Here is a 19,310-nt window from a genome sequence, read left to right as displayed (position 1 = left end):
AGATGGCCCTCAGAGGTCCTTTCCACCTCTAAGGATTCTATGATTCTACGAATGTTTTTCAGCATTTTGAAGGGTGAAAGCGTGAGCGACCACACCAGAACAGCACCTCTTATTTTCAAGGAGGGGAAAAGGGCCCATGTTCTCAGCGAGGCATCCTTCTACCATCACTCTTCGTTCCACCAAACCTTTTAGAAAAAGGAGCATAAGCATAACCATTGCCTGAATTATCAGCATTTCCCTTCTTCCTATGGACTGCTTGCACCCAATATCAGACAGTCCCTTACGGCATTATTCATCCCAGAATTGATATGTGGGACTTCTTCGATTTACAAATAGAAGAAAATTCACTTCACGTCCAAGTGAAAAAAATCCATTATTTTATTCAGTACAAATTGAAATTGAAAAAACTCTGGCTTGCGTGATTTGGGAACGCGGCGATTTACAAGCAAGTTTTCTTCTCTCTTTAAATAGAATGGAAGCAGCGAGTCTGCATGACAACTGGAATGTTAATCACACCCAAAGCTCTACAAAATGAAGAATGTTAAGCTACAAGCAAGGCTGCTGCCAGCTCTCATCATGACAGTGAGGCGCTGGGGAAAGGCCCTTGGCTCTGCCCTATGCTCAGTGTCGCGCTGCACTGAGGCAGCTCCTGTGCATGTGCAGTGGCCCGTATGTTCCCCTCCTGCTGAAGGCAAGAGAGGAATCAATCTCTCTCCTTCTGCAACTATAGCTGCTTATGGCACATTAGTGGGCATCATCTCACAACAACTGCTTATCTGACATGACTCACAGCACGCTTACGGGGCGTTTCAAGGAAGACAGCTTTCTAAAGCATCATAGTGATTTTTGGCTACAAGGCAGATAAGCGTGGTCAGCTGCTGTTTGGGATGTCACACCTCGCATTTCTCAAACACCTATCTTGTGTGCAGCAGAGACCAGAACCAAGGAATTAAATACAACAGTAAAGATGCGTGCTTATGTCAGCAAGACTGATAAAGGCAGAGCACGAGCTTCCATTGAAAACATGGCACAGAAGAACTCCAAGCTTAGCTTTCCTCATGACTGCATTTTGATTACAGGTATGGTATTTCCGTGCTTCTCTTTGTACGGGGCCCACTCTACAAGTGTTACAAGGATCATTAAGTTAAGGCAGAAAAATTAGTGTCATGGAGAGGTACCTGAGAAAGTCACCATTTGAAAAGAAGTCTTTGAGTATCATTGCTACTTGTTTCAAGCATCCCTTCTCTCAGCTTCTGGTGTAGGCTGCCACTGCTGCCTTGATCTCAAAGTCAGTTCTGAGCTGTTTTAGTTCAAACAAAACACTCAGACAACCAAAAAGACTGCAATGCTGTAGAAGCAGATGGAAAAGAGCAGGAACGGTCACTATCATTTATGACATAAGGTACTTTTACAGACCAAGTACATACAAGGAAGAAGGTGAGAACACGTGGAGGATTTGTTGAGTTGTGGTTTCTTTAAAAAACAAAAAACTCCACAGTGGTTGTGTTAACTACCATTGATTGGTATACATTTAGACAACTTCCCTCCATTACTGCCATACATAGGACCATATGTGCTCTATCAGCACTATAGCACCCTACAAACAATTACTTCCACTGGTGTATTTTCAGGAAGAGATTGGAACAACAGTGATGCAGCTTCGTCCCTCAACCACATGGAGTGGAGTAGGGTGTGGGAAGGAGTATAGGAAAAGCAAAACAAAGCAGCATTGACTCCTTTGCTCTGATGATAGTTCATAAACCACAAACTCAAGAGAGCTCCTTAACCTAAGCTCACAGAAGAGCAGGCAGAGCAAGAAAGAGGCAATTGAGCTCAAGCAAATGAGTCAGACACCCTTCACTCCCTTTCTGCACATCCAGCTGCCACACATGTAGCTTCTCCTTACCGCTAATCATAGCTTTGCAGCCAAATCTGCCATGAAAAAAAAGGGTAGGGCGGCTTTAAAGAAATGGAATAGAAACCAAAGGGGCTCCCCTAGTCATTGTGTTGTCCAGTTGTACATTTAATGAAAAACTCCTTTTGTTTAGAGGCATAGCTGCTGAAGAACGGCAGACTGCCACAAACCCCACAACATCTGCCTGGACTGCCACAGCATACACTGTGCCTCCCCCAGAGGCTCTGCCAGCATCATGCTGACTTGTAAGAACACTGTTTAAATCCACACGTACATAAAAGTTTTGGAGTAGCACAGAATTGGCTCTTTCAGGCTTCTGAGATGGCTCAGTTGAGATATTTTTCCAGTAATTACATGGTTAGTTGTTTGTTTAAAGACAAAACCAACAAGAAGTGGTATGGCAATGGATTCAAGATGTGATTTGTTTAAATTAATGACAGGTAAATGGAAGAATAACGATTACATGTTAGTCTCTTGCAAGCAGTAGAAAAAACCAGAAGGTTCCAAAATGCAGGCGATTACTAAACCCACCACCCCTATCCTAACAGGCTAAGGAAGGGCATCGAACAAAATCACCCACCTAGTTATGAAAGAAACAGCAACGTTACCAAGAACGGCTCGCTAAATATGCAGAACTACGTTCTCTAGTTAGAGTTTATTGCAAAACCAGCAAAGAGACAGCAAAGTTGAGAGTCTGTCATTCATTGCAGATCTGTACCGCTCGTCCCAGTTTCAGTCACTCGCACATACGCGCTCACACACACACACACACTGTACACGGAGAGCTGCTAACACATTGGAGATCCCACAGTCTCACAAGCAACCCAAAGACATTTCAGTAAAAAGTTAAAATGAGGTCTCTTACCACAAGGACTATAAAACCCCCCCCACCCCTCACTACCGTAGAATTTCTAAGTTTTGGATACTGAAAACCCATACATAAAAAGGAAGAGCTATTTCAGTAGCACAAAGAGCACCTTAAACATACCAGTGTCAGTCTAAGGAGTTAATGCAACTGAAAAAGAATGAAATGAAGACCTGCATCATACGCCACCAGTGTTGTAATTAACACTGCTGATCAGCTCTAAGTCTCTAAACGTAGCAGAGCGTCACTCGTTTCTGATTTACTTCTAAGTTTCAAGTTACATAAAAACAGTTGTAGCAATTCCTCTGAGCTGCAGTTGTGTGAGAAAGAGTCCCTTTCAAAACTTCAATAAATAGAATGACGTCTAAAGTTAGCTGAGGTTGTCATGCAAGACAAGTTACATAACCAAGACCAACTCAATCTTTATAATAAAGGCAACTTGCATTCAAAAATGAACTTTACCCTTACAATTTTATTCAAAGGGTAAACATGAATTAACCCAGCTGTTTACCTGAATTACAAAAGTAACATGATTCAATATGAAAATAAGAAACTGTCTACAAATCTCTGACAGTAATAAATTGCAATATACAATGCATACAGGAGTTATACAGAGCAACAAACTCTTGTACAAAACAAAAATACTTTAATACCTTTAAAATCCAATTTGTTTCTTTAAAATTATTCATGAAAAAGATTTGAGTCAGAATTCATACCTCAATTAGTCAAGCTTCAGGTAGCTACATTACAGCTATTTAATATACAAAGAGAGAAATCTCTTCACCAGTCATTAAAACTGTCTTTTCATTAGAGTTGCACAGCTTCTGCATCTCACGTTCCCAGATCCAAAGTTTTCTTCAAATCATGAGAACTGAATCTGTTGCACACCGGAGATCTAGGGAAAGGAAATGGAAGCTTACGTTCAACTTCACGCCTTTTGAAACAGCATCACCATCAGCAGCCCCGAGCTGTCAGAGCACTGGAATGTCACGACAGCCACCAAAGTACTAAAAATATCATCAGTTTTTGCCTTTCAGAGCAAGGCAGCTGAGTTAGCATTTGAATTTTTGCAGCAGAAGGGAGAACAGATGATAGGATACTGTACCTGCTGATACGATGTTGTGTAGACCATAACGTTCTGCTGCTGGCCGTCTGTAGTTATTAAGCCTGCTGGCAACTGATTAGCTGAAAGAAAAAGCATTTTAAGGAAGTTAGACAAGAACCATGGGATAACACAAAGCCTTGTTTGAAATGTTTATTACCTACACAGCATTTAGTTGTGGTACGCTCTGGGTCTGTGGAACAGTTCCTCTCATGACAGCTACATCAGTCATGCTCATCACCGAGTGCTACATATTCCCATCAGCAGTTCAGAACCTAAATTCATCTTGATTTTGCATCAGATAAGCTAGAAGTAAGACACGTATCTGAAGCAGGACATACACAGCAGTACACTGAGGACTGGATTTTGCCAGCATTCAATAATACTCTAAGAAATCTGGAGAATTGGGAGTTTGCTTTGTTTAGACATAAGGTTAGCACTTGAGTTCCTCATGTATGCGTACGCTCTATGAAAAAGTGGTACTTCTTTATAAAAGCTCTAACGTGGAGGCAGCTGACATTATGCTGGATGACTTCAGCGTGCTTTTCAGGTTACCACACAAGAGCTCTGAATTTTAGAGAGGAAAGATGAGGCCAAAGAACTGAATAAGAAGTACTTCTGACATTTACAAAGAAAATTCAGGGATGATGCCCTAAGCCAACCCTTACAGCAAGGTATACAGTAAGCTCTGTGACATTCAGAGTAACTACGTGTTGCAACTGTTAGCTGGAAGCAAAGTTTCCAAGTTGTAAGTGAAGTTGTTACATAGCATAGCAGTCTGTACAAGTAAGAGGCAAAACCCATAAAAATATCAGAACAGTATAAACCTAACAGCTTCAATATGAAAGCTGAAGCTTGTTTTTACCTACCTTCATTGTATTAACTTTCAATTCATTGAAAGTTAACTCACTGAAATTTGGCAAGTTAAGAGAGGCTTTAAAGATCTGCACAGATCTAAACAGATGTAAAATCACAGCACCCCTCACCACATACGCTGAACAGCTTAATGTCAGCTCTCTGACCCAGGTGTGGTGCAGATCTACGAGGAAGAACTGCAGGCTATGCTGCAGCAGCACAGTTAGTACTGCTGCTGCGAGACCACAGCCCTGAAGGGATCTATAGCTGTGCCTCTAAAGAGAAATGCCCGCAGCACGTGACACCATCACTCACTTCAAAGAAATCCCTCTCCCTGTCTTTCTGCTACTGCAACATCTCCTTGGGCATCCTGCCAGCACTGACTATTCTCTTCCAAAGCTGCTCTCTTCAAATTAACGCTTATTTCATAGGGCACTCTGAGCCTCCCAGGCCTGGGATATTCGAAAAAGGGACAAGGAACAGATAGATCTTCAGCCGTCTGCCACTTAATGGTATGATGATAATATAATATCAGATTTGTTGGGACAGATAATCCACAGATGGAACAGGAATCCTTTTTTTCAGCTGTACAATTCTGTGACCGTGTGTGTGTGTGTTTGTAAACAGACCACAAGCATCTCAGCTGCAAGCCAGGTAAATGAATTGGGCCTGGTTCATGTCTTACTACTTCTGAACCAAAAGAGTTATTCCATAAGAGAATGCAGATAACGATCAGGAAATCCAAATAGTAAACTCTTAATTGTAAATTAAAAGAATAAAACCCACATAACAAACAAAAAACCTTACATCTTTCCTTACAATCTATGTTTAAGTGTAGAGGAAAATACTGGCACTAATGTATGTGCTTAGAAGTCTTCCACAGTTGACAGGAGTTATGACTACTGTGTCAGTATTTCCCACTGTCTTCATTTGGATATAAATTCTGACTGGGAAAAGTTAGAAAAGCACAGGGTATCCTCCAGACTTCTCAAATGGAAGTCTCAGTGGATCACAGGTACAACACAAGTGGTCAGCCCAGAATCTCTTCCTTGGTTAAGAACTGTCATGCCTACAGGAAGCATTATCTCATAATAAAACTCATAATAATAATGAAAACCACTAAAGAGTACAACTTACTAAATGCTTCTTCTGTGAGCTCCTCACTTAAACCATCTCCAGTTGTAACTGTTCCCCCAATTCCCTTTTCTCCTTTCATTGCCTGGAGAGAAGAAAACAGATATTCATATTAGAGCACTGTTGGCATGAGATTGCTTGAAGAATCCAAGGTTTGGAAGTTGAGCTGGACTTTGAAATCCAAGACCTACAAAACTTGTATTTAAGACTGTGCATACTACAAGAACATGTAAAAGGGTATTTTTTTAATCTAAGTAATACTCCTCAGAAACCAAAACTCTGCAAAATATTGTGTAGTTCTAGGAAAGGTTTACAACTTGTGCACAAAGTCAGAGAGGTGCAGCAATCCAGAAGCAGCAGCCAGCACATCTACGTGGAATCACAGAGCCTCAGAACCAGTGACAGTGTGCAACTTTTGCTCACCAACCATATTCAAGTGGCATCATCATACAACTAAAGGTTGACATTTAAAACCAAGATATTGGATTTCTTTCCCTACAGCAAGGACTGCAGCCAGAAAGGGTATCAGCACAGAAAGCCAAGGCTCCCACTCATCTGCGTGCAGTTCTTTAATTATGAAGTTTGATGATCTGCACTATTACATAAGAACCTGTAGGAAAATACTCAAAATACTAGACTTTTTTTTTTTTAAGAAAAGGATTCTCTGCAACTGTTTGATAGAGAATAAACACATAAGCCACAAAACAGAAACCTTCATACAGTACCCAACAGAAGAAAGAATAGAGGCTTAAAACTGATGGCCAGAACCGTCCGAACCATTCAAAACCATTTGAAAAACAATCTCAACACTCTGCCACCATGGCATATACATCTGCAAGAGATGGACGTTTCAGAAGAAGAGCAGAATAGATCCACTTCAGACTTCTCCAGAAGTACTGCAACTAGATAGGCATCACCTACTTTAATTAAAGCACATGCCTGTGCCATCAAAAGTGCTGTTACTGCTATACAGAAGAGGGAAAAGACAGCAGACAGCCGTGCTTCAATTTTTAGATTTCACCTCCTGTTACTCAGTTAAACACCCTCTTCACAGTCAGCCCAGCATAACAAACGATCTCCTGGGAAGTGGAAGCTTCAAGTGCTATCAGCAAATTAAATACTGCTAGTAAGTCTAGCCCTGTTAATTGAAAAACTTGGATTTACAGAACAGAGAATGTCTGAAGAGCATCTCTTCCTACAGCAGTGCCAATTCAGACCTTCCTACTTCACTCAGGCCAGTAAAGCCTCTTTCTTTCCTCTTTCCATGATTATTTTAACCCTGAACAATTTCTTCATTCAAGATTGTAAGGAAGAGAGGTCATCGGGTGAAAATGTCTTTGATTTGTTTGGTTACATCTGGTACTTTGAGGTAGCAGAATACAGAGTAAAGAGGTAAGTAAGATTTTCCTTGGTCTCCAGATAGGAGGAAGTGGGAAAAAAATCCCAATTAAATTGCTGTAAGGAGGAAAAAAAGAGAGCCATTTTCTGCTAGAGAAAGGATAAAGGCAAACGGGTGGGTCACATACCTAGCAGATATGAAGTATCAAAAGCAAATTAACAGACAAGCAAGAACAAAGAGCAGATTGGAGCACCACTGTAATAGATAAGTCTTTCTTTTGAATCATTATTCCAACATGAGAAAAAACTTACTCAGATCCAAAGCCCAAACAGTGGGCATTAGGCCAGATCCACAGAAGACGCCGTCCAGTACAGCTTGATTGATTGAACCCAAATATCCAATTCAGTATTCTTAATAGGCACTTTTAAAGAATTTAGTGATTTACTTCCATATATATATTACAGAAGTATTCAGTGGAAGCTTTAACTACTTTGTATCAGCAAGTCTAACCAAAATGCTTGCTTACTCTCTTCTCTTGAGAGCTTCTGGAACATTTTAAAATGCTTCATTAGTCCCTGTTATTCCCTGACAATTGCTGTGGGATACTGTGCAAGTTAGCCATTACAGAATTATGACACAGGGCTACGAGTAAACACAATCGGGTCAAATAAATGAGGAAACACTGAAGTATAGACCAACCTCTCTGAATTTTTGGAGGTATAACTTCAGAGGCTCAACATAGCTATCAAATCCCAAGGTAGACATGGCAAAGAGAATATCCTCTCCATTGATGGTCTTTCTTTTCTCTTGGTGACACCTCTCACTTGCTTCTGACGTTATAAAGCTGATGAATTCACTTACACACTCTTGCACACATTCTTTTGCATCCTTAGCGATCTAGAGAGGAAAAGTATCACAAAATGATTAACTAAAATCTGAGAAAACTAGAAATAAGTAATATCAAACAAGAAGATTACACTAGATAGTAATAAAGGAAGCATCCCAACATCTGGTGGTAATACCCATTTAGGCAACAACTATATGTGAGATAGCCACTGGATGTCATCACTACTCTATGTAAGCACAGCTGTAACGATTTTAAATGAAGTTTTACTATTTCAGCAGAACTGTCAGCATCTTCTGAACTCATAATTGTGCTCTGTACGAAGTTTCATATATACAGATGCATATCAATATTGTGCCTGGATTTGCTTACCCGGTCCTTTTCTTCAAACCTGTTCACTTCAATGTCACAGCCCACTTACATCTTCCTTTCAATAGACCCAGCAGTTCCAACCCAGTGCAGTATGTTCTCACCAACCTGGCCATGCCAAGTATTTCTACCCTGACTGGATTCAGGGACTGAAATACATGCCTAGCAGCAAGCTCCTCTAGTGCTTTAATATTCCTGTATACATTTTCCAAATGAGAATTCAGCTGAAGAAACACATGCCTCTGGCAAGAAGTAAATAAGTATTTGATTATGCTTTTCAGCTGGACAAAATAATTTACTTCACTTTAAATAACAGCAAGCATTGCTCAAGATTATTAGGGAAGCTGACAGGAGCCAACTGAAGGATTCTAATAATTAAGATCCTTATTTTTCACATGAGAAGAACCTGTTTGTATTTCCCTTAAAATAAGGAAGTGGTAACTATGCAGGATCTTCAATTCCTCTGATATTTTCAGGGGAATAAAGCCAGATTTTCCGAAGTACTCATCAGCCAACAGCTTCCCTTGCAGCTTTTCACAAAGACCTCCCTGATTTTTCAAGAGAATTTGGCATCCCATATGCTGAATTCTTGAGAAAATTCTCATCTTGATTGCTAAAAATTTATGACAATATGGACCAGTGAAGAAATTTTCACAGCAAAGATATAAATGTAACACCCAGATTTCCAGAAAGCCCTGAACACTGTGAAAGTACGAGCAGATGCAAGAAAATTATGCCTTGCTTCTATTTGAAGGAATGTCAAAAAAAAGTAGTCAGCTTTAGCTAGAAGTTAAAACAGCAAGTAATAGGAGCCCTGCAGAGTTTGAACATAAACAGGTAGAACATTCAAACTCTTATCCTACTGCCAGCTCAGAATTGACTTAAGAGTCTATTCTTAGAAGAAAGAAATAAAATAAGTCTTCCAATACCTGGCCTTGCTTGCTACGTGGTATAAAGTAGGCTCCTAGTCTTCTATTGTCTGAATCTTTACATATCCAAATGCTAAAATGACTTAAGTGTTCTCTTTCCTTCAAGAAGAGAAATGGATTCTTATTTCATCCAAAAAGTTTCACTTATTCCACATTTTAAACAACTCCAAGCAGAAAATTTCTTTTTTTAGGACATAATCCCATAGAAAAAGTTCTTATTGATATGGGATTGTCACCAAGTCTGACCCATTATGACAACATCAGACAGTAGACCTTTGAAAAATAACACCCGTGAAAGCCCTCTACGAGCCCTGCTGCAGCTCCTGTAATTACAGAAATTACTAAAAGCTTTCTGAAACCTAAAAAAAATGGATTTGATCTCAACTGCCTCCTGTCCAGAGAATGTTGCTCTGCCATCTTCAGTTCACTCAGAGGAAGGAACAGAACTCAATGCCAGGTTTTCTTTAGGAGATGAGAATATTACCTTTCCTGTTTGGGGTATGGCGTTTTTCATTATCCTTGCCACGTTTGCAATCGGAAGATAGATGTCTTGTTCTCTAAAACTCTCTTTTGAACCATTTGTATCTTCATGATCATTCATGCTGTCCTCTGTGTCTGAAGAAGTCAACAGAAATTGTATTTGATAGACAACAGGCAATAAGTAAGTCAAGTTTAAAATCTTAAACGGAAAGATTTAAGACTTTGGAAAGCCCACTGTATTAACAACGTAGAAATAACTAAAATGAAAGCATAAAAAACCAAACCCACAGATGACAGATATAATACCACAGTACCTTCATGTGTGTTTGGTACCATACTTATCTCATTATACACAGAAATGTCACGTCAAAACAAAAACTCTTTCCTAGAATGGCAAGGTTTTTGTCATTGCCCCCAGGGACTCGGTATGAACATTGATAACTCCCAAACCTACCTTCAGACTGCAGGAAAAATGCTTTATATAGTAAGGCATTGTGAATACAAACAATTATCAATCCTTAGCTTGGAAATGACAGCAGAGAATTTAGCAAGAACTGGAATGAAATTATATAGAGACAAAAACAATAGTATTTACATTTCTTACCATCATGAGGCTGTATCACGTAGTGACTGCCACCAATGTAATCTCCAGCAATTCCTAACTGAGAAGCATCCGTCGTGGAGCTATCACCATCCATCTAAAACCAGAAGCAGCAATGCTTTCAGATACGTCTGTTATACGCTAAGTGCAGCTACTGCTGGAAAACAGTGCTTTAATAGACCTACAACTATGAGAACCAACTGCTACAGCCCAAATATTTTACTATTTGAGAACTCTGGTTGTTGCTGTGCTTTACTAATTGCTGTGACTTTGATCAGTCCTTCAGATGCAACATAGTGAAGAGCAATTCTTGCAGCTATTTCTCATTCATACAAAAAAGCTAAGTTAAATAACTTAGCTAAAGAGAGGTAGCTTTGTGTATTCAATTAAAACAAAGGTTAGCACTTCCTAATAACAGTTCTATTTTGTGGGGTTTTGTTTGTTTGTTTTTAATTACAATCTATAGCCCATCCCCAGATCAGGTATCAGGGCCAAGCATCTTTTTGGTTGAAAAAGCAAAATCCCAGGTGATCAGATTAAATTAATAACAATAACAAGTGAAGTCCTTAAAAGCAGTTGCTCCCCTTATCTTGCAAATAACAAAAAGTGGAGTTTCGTCCTTTATTTTTTCAGTAGGAATTACTAAAGCCACCTAGGACTATTCATGCAGCAGTTCAAGATGCCCATGGCACACGGTTGGGATGGGTGGGCTTTGAGGTCCCTTCCAACCTAAGCCATTCTATGATTCTACAAAACTAGGGCTGACAACAGATGCACTTTGAAAAGGACTGTTTTAGTAGCATCAAGTACAAGCTTGACTCTGAATCTCCAGCTTTTATAAACTTGAACAACCTTGACTTTTTTCTTGTTGATGCCTTGAAAAAAAAAAAATCCAACTTTTGCAGAGCATTTAATTCCCATAAATCTCAAATATCCCTTCCCACACACAGCACCAGATTTCCCTTCACCTCAGACTTTCTTGGCTGTGGATGCCACACATCTCTGTTAACACTTTGCTCTTTACCTGCTCACTCTGTCATCCCCGTTCTATGCCCCAAAAGGCAGCAGAGGAAGGGAAGGAGGAAGGCATTTGACTGTGCTGTGGTCATTGCCAACAAGAGCCTGCAGCTCCCATTGGCCAGGAAGAGGGTGAGTGTGAGACAGGCTTGTGCTATTTTTACACCTCCCAGGAATATGAGAAACCTAACCTCTCTCAAATCTGAGCTCTGTGGCTGCAAGGGCTGAGGTTTTGCTTACAAGTGTTGAAGCAACATCCGGTGCCATGCTCTGCCACAGACACGCGTGAAACCTGAGCAGGCGTTCACAGCAGCATTACATAGCTGGATGCAGCCGTAGGACTTGCTCAAAGGAAGAACTCTTCTAGCTCTTCTCCAGTGCACAGCACTGCCCACTGCCTCCTGTAAAGTACTTCTGGTGCCTTCTGATGGGCTTTTACTTCACACACAGCAGCTCTGCCAGAAGCAAGGCACCACCTTAAGCTTTACCTTCCTCACGCCAGGTGTCACAGCAGTCTGCTTTGCCTGTGTGCTGCAGCCTCTTTGTAAGAAGACTTCACTTCTCAGTTTTCCAGTGTCCAGAGTTTGCCTACTCGGCTCACTGTAACAACCATGAAAACGTACCACGATTCTGAGCATCAAGAACACCAAAACTGATATTGCCCTTCCTCAGGACAGCCACACCACTCTTCTACTTCTTTAATTCGAAGTGCTCATATTCTGTAGTCTACTAAATCCCAAAAGCTGCTTCCAAAATTAATTGGGGATTTTCTGGTAGTCTCGTTCTCAGAGCTCAGTGTCAGCTCTGGTCCCTGTTCAAATTTAACTCAGAATTATGGACTCCACAAATCCTAAGTATGAAATTTATTCAGCCCCAGTTCTAGTTGAAATGCCTTGAGGTTCCCCCACAGCCTTCTATGAAGCATGTCTTTTAAGATACTATAATGGGATAGCTCACCTGTTTCTGCCCACCCATTCTGCACGCTGCCCCCCCTTATCCTTATGGCCAAGTCCCAGTAACACTGCTTAGGAAACTCCCATTGCTTTCATCAGCCCTACTTGCCTTCAAAGGACAATTCTTGTTTGAATCTCTTCTCAAAGCCCGCTGCATCTCTTGGCACTTTTGACCTCATTAGATTAATGCATTTTTCAGGTACCATATTTGCTTTTGTTCTCTTCTGTGTCCACATTTCCATTTCTACTTGTGTGCCATCTGATAATTAGCAAGGCTTTTTTGAGTGCAAGCTTATCACCATTGCAAATCAAAACCAGCAATTAGATCAGCAGAACTGAAAGGAAAAGGCTTGCGCAAAAGAAATAAGCAGATCTGTCTCAGATAAAGCAAACAGGCATTGACAGCCTAACACATACTGAAATTATTTCTGTAGTTATTACTGCAAGAAAGGTTTTTAAGACAACCACGGCACAGCAGATTATGGACAGTGTAACACCTTTCTGCACAGCCAAGTCCCTAACGCAGGAGCACGGGATAATTCAGTTATCTCACAGTGAATACAATTATTTGTGCAGGTATTACAGGTTCAGCTTCAGATGGTCAGAACTCAAGTAGTCACTTGGATCACCACTTTAATAGCCAGCTCATCCCAGTGCCCGCAGTGCATAACCACATAACCTAATGCTGAGAAAATACTGCTTTAAGTACAACGTTTCTAATTAATTGCCTTTTTAAAAAGGAAAAGCCCTCAGTATCACTGGATTTGCTCCATGAAAAGGCTGAGAATCACAGAATCATTTAGTTAGAAAAGAGCCTTCAGATCACCAAGGCCAACCATGCATTCTGCCTGTCCCTGGTACCTCTAATAAAGGAGACCATTACTAGGAAGATACAAATTAACAGCTAAAGAAAAGTAACACCAGACATATTTTGGAAGGGAAACGCTTCAGATCAAAGACATCAAAGAAAACTCAGTGATGAGCTGAAAGTGATTGCACGTACAGGTTTACACTACCATCTGCTAGGAAGTTTTCTGGAGGACGCTTAAAAAATATGCTTCTGTCAGCAGCCCACAACTCACACTGTTCCTAGAATACATCTACACAGAACTGATAAATCCTCACTACCCTGAAGTAAATCTTGCATCCTGCTTAGTCTTAAAAGCTCTCCTAAAGAGCAGTATCTGTGGCTCTGCTAAAGAGTAACTCTGCAAGGTGCAACCCTGAGGTGCTTGTGCTGACAGGATGGCTCTGACACTTCTGTCAGCATAAAAGGGGAAAATGGAATAAAAGCTAGCAGGAGTTTGTCTTCACAATTACCTGATAAGTTTGCAAAACTGGTCTCTCAAGGGAAACCAAGTACCTCCTTGGCTTCAAGCACCACGCAGTATTTATGTAGCTCATCCCTCTCCCAGAACTGCTACCCCACATGAGGGACAGCAGAAAATTCTATGCCACGAACTGAAGAATGAGGTGCTTTCTATGTAGCTGCCACGGAAGCAGGACAGATAAGGTAACTAAAGGTATAGGCAGTTAACTATATCAGCCACCGCAGTTGTATTTTGCCACCAGCCCTTACCATAGGAGATGTAAACCTGAAAAGCAGCACCTGACATCCAGTGGGGACAACAAGGTTTTATCCAAGCTTTCTGCACCCTCACTTGCTGCACCTACAGAGAAAGTTTTTGATTGAAAACACAGTATTAATTCCCTTTTATTGTCAGTGACTTCTGAAGAACTGAATCTCCACTGAATTCTCACCTGGCAGCAAAGCCTCCCACAGCAGGAAACGCTGCCTGGTAAATGCACCCACGGGCACAGGGCATCACTCCAGCACATCCGCAGAAATGTAAAGCTAAAACCCCTTGGCACATGGCTAGAACACAAATAGATGCCACCCTGCCTCTCCCAATCTCAAGTTCCTCTAATCTCTCACACACAACATTTTCTGCAACAGCAGAACGGCATCAGGAGCAGCAGACTGATGCTGAGAGGACCTGACAGCTTCACTAACACTCATTAGCAGTACTTCAGGCTGTGCTGTACCCAGGCTGTACTGGGTTCCTTCCTCTGGACAGCTGTGAGGAAAGGTTATGAAGCCCAGCATGGCCCACCCACTCTTCCACATTCCCACATCCATCAGTATAACTGGCAGTAATGTCAGACACACCATGGCCCATCTCACCAGTCCTGATGCCCTGGGCCACAAGTCAGTGCTTTTGCAGAAGCTGAACAAGGCAGTGGCACTGAAAGGACTCAGCCTGAGCAGCTCCTTCCTGCTCCAGCACTGACTGTAAGCACTGTGCTGTGTTTCCATATGGGGTTTTTGGTGCATCCCTAGCATCTCTGGTGAAAAACTAAGCGTATCTGTTGACTAAAGCACCAAACTGTAAACCCTGTCTTTTTCACTGGTGAATTGGTTATGCTTTTCCTTCATTGTGGCAGTACGTCAATTAAGTGTTAAGAACAGTTTCTTCCTCTCCAGCTGCAGGACCAGGAGTTTACACAAAGCTGGTTCAGGACAGGCCACTACTTTCAGGCAGAATCCTTACACTTGCTAACAATTTCTTTCCTTCTACTGACGTCATTTTTAAGTGTTGCTCCATACGTGTGTACAGTGTGACTGCTTGCATGTTTTCCCAGCATCATGGCACTAAAACATCATTTTCCAAATTCCATATTTCTCTGAAGTCCTATGTCAAAAATCACATCTGAAAAGCCAAGTTTAAAGCATCAGCTGAAAAGAGTCTTGCAAGCTTCCTTCTTTTCCTCCCCCTCCCCCCCCCCCCCCCCCCCCCTTTTGTTGACAAAACAAAAGATATGACCACAAAACAGTTTTACAGCATTTCGTGTTATGGATCTTCATGGTATCTTGGAAAGTTTCCCTCTCCCCTCCAAAAATAAAGAGCTCTGCACACTGTCTCCCTTCATGTAATCATTACTACAAATAAGAGGTTCTGTACTGAACTTTGAACTGCTGTAATTGTCAAATATTAAAGCCTGAAGAGTAATATTCCATCTTGGCTTCTTTCAAATATAGCTTCATGGCTGTCAATGCTAGCAGCCAAGGCCATATATAATCACCTGCTCAAGGCAGAGCATGAGAAGCAAGTGGAGAACTCAGAGATAGTGATTCAGATTAAATCACCTCAGATCTCCCAGGGAATTACAACTGGATTCTTCCCTAACGTTAAAGTGCTGTGCCATAGGCCACATAAATAAAACCAAGTAATCACTGACCTTATTGTTAAGAACACTGTGCTAATGATTATACATAAACACCACTTCTCCACTCCTGCAAGTCAATTAAAGCCAGGCTGTGAGTAATGCCCAAAGCAGCACCTTCCACTTAGCTTTCTGTCCCTGCTTCGTCTGGGCTTCTTTTAACAAAGCAATAAGATTTTTTTAAATGCATTTTTAATTGATGCATTTAAAATCTAAATCATACAATGTAACGGCGAGACAGGCACAGGCTACCCAGCCCAAAGGATGCCATTCGAGGGCTGAAATCCAGGCTTCCACCTCCCTGCCTGCCTAGAAGTGCTCAGGTCGCTACCCTCCCAAAACCAACCCAAGCCCACTAAGTAACTTTTACATGAGAACAAAAACTTCTTGGCTAAGCCTGAAAGAGACTGGAAAAGCTAGAAGCCTACTGGTTTTCTGTGATCTTCTGTCATATTACAGTTTCACGGAGATGCGTAATACATGATTCTTTCACCTTGTGTATCTTAATAGCTGCAGAACTATCGTTAGAACAGGTGATAGTTTTCCCTTCTGCTGTGACTGCCTATGAACAACTCACACAATCTTGCTCCCTCCAGGATCACCAACTGCAGTTTCTGGCCAGAGCAGCAGCTGGCACACAGAGGTACACCTGCGAACAGAGCGACCTGCTCACTCGCAGCACCTACGACAGCTGTACAGGCAGACACCTAGAAAAGGCGTGCTTCCATCTCCCCCACCCGTCCCTGTGTTACTGGTTGACCCGCCGACCCCGCTCGGTCCGCATCCCGGCGGGCTGATCGATCTCGCTTCCTGATGTCGCGCCCTTCAGTGATGCAACAGCACACACAGCGGGCCAGGGGAGGGAAACCCTATTTACACACAGCCTCCAAGTGCTTTCCTACGCACTTCCTCACTCCACTGCACGCCTGGTCGGTGGTCACCTTTCATTCCTTGCTCTCAGGTGGAACGAGACAACGTGCTCCCAAGCGTTCAGCAACTTTATTGTCAGCCACCTCGCCGGGCAGCGCGGCCGCTGCAGCGGGGCGGGAAAGCACCCTCCCCGCAGCACGCCGCCAGCGGCTCCCACAGCCCCGCTCACCCCACCCCGGCTGCACCGAGCCGCTCCCCGCGCTCCAAGCCCGCGCAACGCTCCTTCGCGGACCGCAACCGCGGCGGTGCGGCCGCTCCGCTCCACGCCGGGCCCGGCGCGGCGGCCATGGGCGTGGTGTCGGGGCCTCCCGCCGCACCGCGGGGAGGGGGGCACCGCGGCCGAGCCGCAACAAAGCGGGGCCCCCGCCGTGCCGACCGCGAAGCCTCCCCACGCCGAGAAGGCGGCCCCGAGGCCGCACGGGGGGAATACGACCACTCGCGGCCCGGCCCGCGGCGGACACGGCCGCGGGGCAACCGTGCTCCCGCCTCCGCCTCCCCCCGCCTAGGCCGCAAAATGGAGCCGGAACCGGGGGGGCACCTCCCCGCCGAGACGGGGGCAGCCGCCGCACCGAGACCCCCCGCCACCGCCACCGCCGCCGCCTCGCCTCTCTCCCCGCCCGCCTCTCTCTCTCCCCCTCTCCCAATCCCCGCCGCCCGCTCCGCTCCCCCGGCCGCGCGGCCCCGCTCCCTCCGGCCGCACAAAGAGGCGGGCGAGCAGCCGATGGCGGCGGGGCCCGGGGGCTGCTCGCCCCCCACTTCCTGGTCCCCGCGGCGGCGGCGCGGCGGCGGCGCCGGGGCCCGAGGAGGGAGACGGACATTTCATTCGAGCCTGCAGTGGAACCGGTTACCAATCATTGGCCGGAGCCAGGCACAAACCTCCAGTGCGGCCCTGGTTGGCTCCCTCCGCAAATCGGCTGTTTGGTTGGACAGAAAATGGCTGCGAAGGAACCAGTCCCAGCGCGGAGCCCCGCTTCCCGCAGCCGGCCTGCCCTCCCTCCGCGCCGCCTCCCCGCCACGCGCGCCGGCTCTTCCCCTCAGCGCGCTCCCTCCCTCCGCGCTGCCGCCGCGGCCTTCCCGGCCCTGCCCGCCTCCTTTATGGGGACGGAGGCGGCGGGCGCAGGGCGGGGGGGCGCCCCCGGTAAAAGGGGTCTGAGCCCAGCGGTGCAGGACTGCCGTTGCTGCTGTTTGCTTGGTTGTTGGTGGAGGCTTCTCACAGCCTGCCTTGGCTGCCCTACACCTGCCCTTGGCTCATCGGTTGAGAGGAAAATAAATCATGTGCCCCCCCGGTGACTTTGCTGCCTTCCTCATCACACACGGACTGAGAAAGAATCACAGAATCGTAGGGGTTGGGAGGGACCTCTAGAGATCACCTAGGCCAACCTCTGGCTAAAGCATGTTCCCCACAGTGGGTTCCGCAGGAAAGCATCCAGGCATGTTTGGAGGATCTTCGTAGAAGGAAACTCCACCACCTCTCTGGGCAGCTTGTTCTGTCACCCACACGGTAAAGGGATTCTTCCTCATGTTTGTATGAAGCTTCCCATGTTGAGGTTTTTGCCCCTCGTTCTGTCACTGCACACCACACCACTGAAAGGATAAGAAAGATGGGGTCAGTAAAGGAGGAGGAAGGCCCACCCTTGGTCCCAGCCATGTGGTGGAACAAAGCCTGGGGTGAGGGGTTCTGTGGCTCAGCCTTGCCCTTCCCTCTGCAGAAGTAAAATCCCACTGCAGACCTGGAAGGATCGTTTCCCCTGGTGACACGGCCTGGCGAGCCTGGTTTCCTCTCACCTTCAGGTTTTGTTTTAGTTCTTAAAATTACAGGCTGCTGGGTGAAGATGATGGGCTGGCTTCTCCTCTGAGACTTATAAACCTCCCTGGTGAAGAGTTTATATGAAACACTTCATAATCCACCAATCCACCATTTACTGGAACCAGAGAGTGATATTCTGTCAAGCAAAAGCAGCCAGAGACATTCCACACACCTGCTGCCATCAGCGTCTGTGTGCAGCCTCTACAATGGCAGTAACAGGAATAACTCGGGAGTCTGAAGTATTTTACCTAAACACATGAAATTCATGTTTCACAGTGGCCTGTGTTAGCATTCCTCTTCCAGTTAACGCATAAACATGTTCCTCTGCACGTTTTCTTCTGGTGTTTGAATTTAAACAAAGCAGAACTTGTAAACCTTATAAATCTTATGAATTTCCACTTGTTTTCATGTAAGAATGCTCAATGCATCAGAAAGATTCACACTCACTCAGAATGTCCATGGGTTTGGACTGAGTTTCAAATCTAAATGGAAACATCAAATGAGACAAATTTTGCACGGCCTCGGGTTTTTACTGCAAATGCTATATAGGCTTCATTCTGCCTCCTGGGTACTGTGAGCGGTATAATTAGTTAATTTTTTTTGCAAATGCCTGGAAGACATAAAGTAATAAAAGAACATTCACTAACTGCAGGGCCTTAGGGAATACATTTCCCCTCTACCCGTGTTATAGCTTGTGTACACTAAGTATTATACCACGGCAGTACAGCATTCATCTTGCTCTGTGGTTTCAAGATCTTTCCATGGATTCTCTCATCTCAACCTGGAATTTCACAGGCTAGGGGGAAGACAAACACTGACATTAATGCAGGTTCTTAGGGCACAGAGTAGGTGGTGCCCTTGGCTTTGAACAGCTCTGCTGACATTCTGATTGAAAAGGTGGCCCTCAGGTCTTATCACTGTATGTTTTTCAAACTCAAAGCAAAA

The 19,310-nt window shown here is 44.1% G+C and overlaps 1 protein-coding gene across 19 annotated transcripts; it reads right to left on the bottom strand.

The window, feature by feature from the left end:
• Positions 1–366: 366 nt before the first annotated feature.
• Positions 367–17,536, bottom strand: NFYB (nuclear transcription factor Y subunit beta). 19 transcript variants are annotated; one of them, XM_046917930.1, is made up of 10 exons: positions 17,259–17,536; positions 16,206–16,277; positions 13,983–14,073; positions 11,939–12,050; positions 10,437–10,530; positions 9,837–9,967; positions 7,910–8,107; positions 5,875–5,956; positions 3,886–3,965; positions 3,233–3,675 (listed from the first exon to the last, which is right to left on the bottom strand). In XM_046917930.1, the coding sequence occupies exons 1-10, from the start codon at positions 17,374–17,376 to the stop codon at positions 3,643–3,645; spliced, it is 1,011 nt and encodes a 336-aa protein (XP_046773886.1). In that variant the 5' UTR covers positions 17,377–17,536; the 3' UTR covers positions 3,233–3,642. The 19 variants fall into 19 exon arrangements, with proteins under 19 accessions (NP_001383179.1, NP_001383182.1, NP_001383174.1 ...); NM_001396250.1 differs by lacking the exon at positions 16,206–16,277 and having other exon boundaries at positions 367–3,675; positions 17,431–17,497; NM_001396253.1 differs by lacking the exon at positions 16,206–16,277 and having other exon boundaries at positions 367–3,675; positions 17,435–17,497.
• Between the last annotated feature and the right edge of the window lie 1,774 nt (positions 17,537–19,310).

This window comes from Gallus gallus, chromosome 1 (genome assembly GCF_016699485.2).
Source record: "Gallus gallus isolate bGalGal1 chromosome 1, bGalGal1.mat.broiler.GRCg7b, whole genome shotgun sequence".
In the NCBI taxonomy this organism is placed as follows: domain Eukaryota; kingdom Metazoa; phylum Chordata; class Aves; order Galliformes; family Phasianidae; genus Gallus; species Gallus gallus.
The sequence above is the reverse complement of the archived record's forward strand: the minus strand, read 5'-3'. Positions and strand labels throughout refer to the sequence as shown.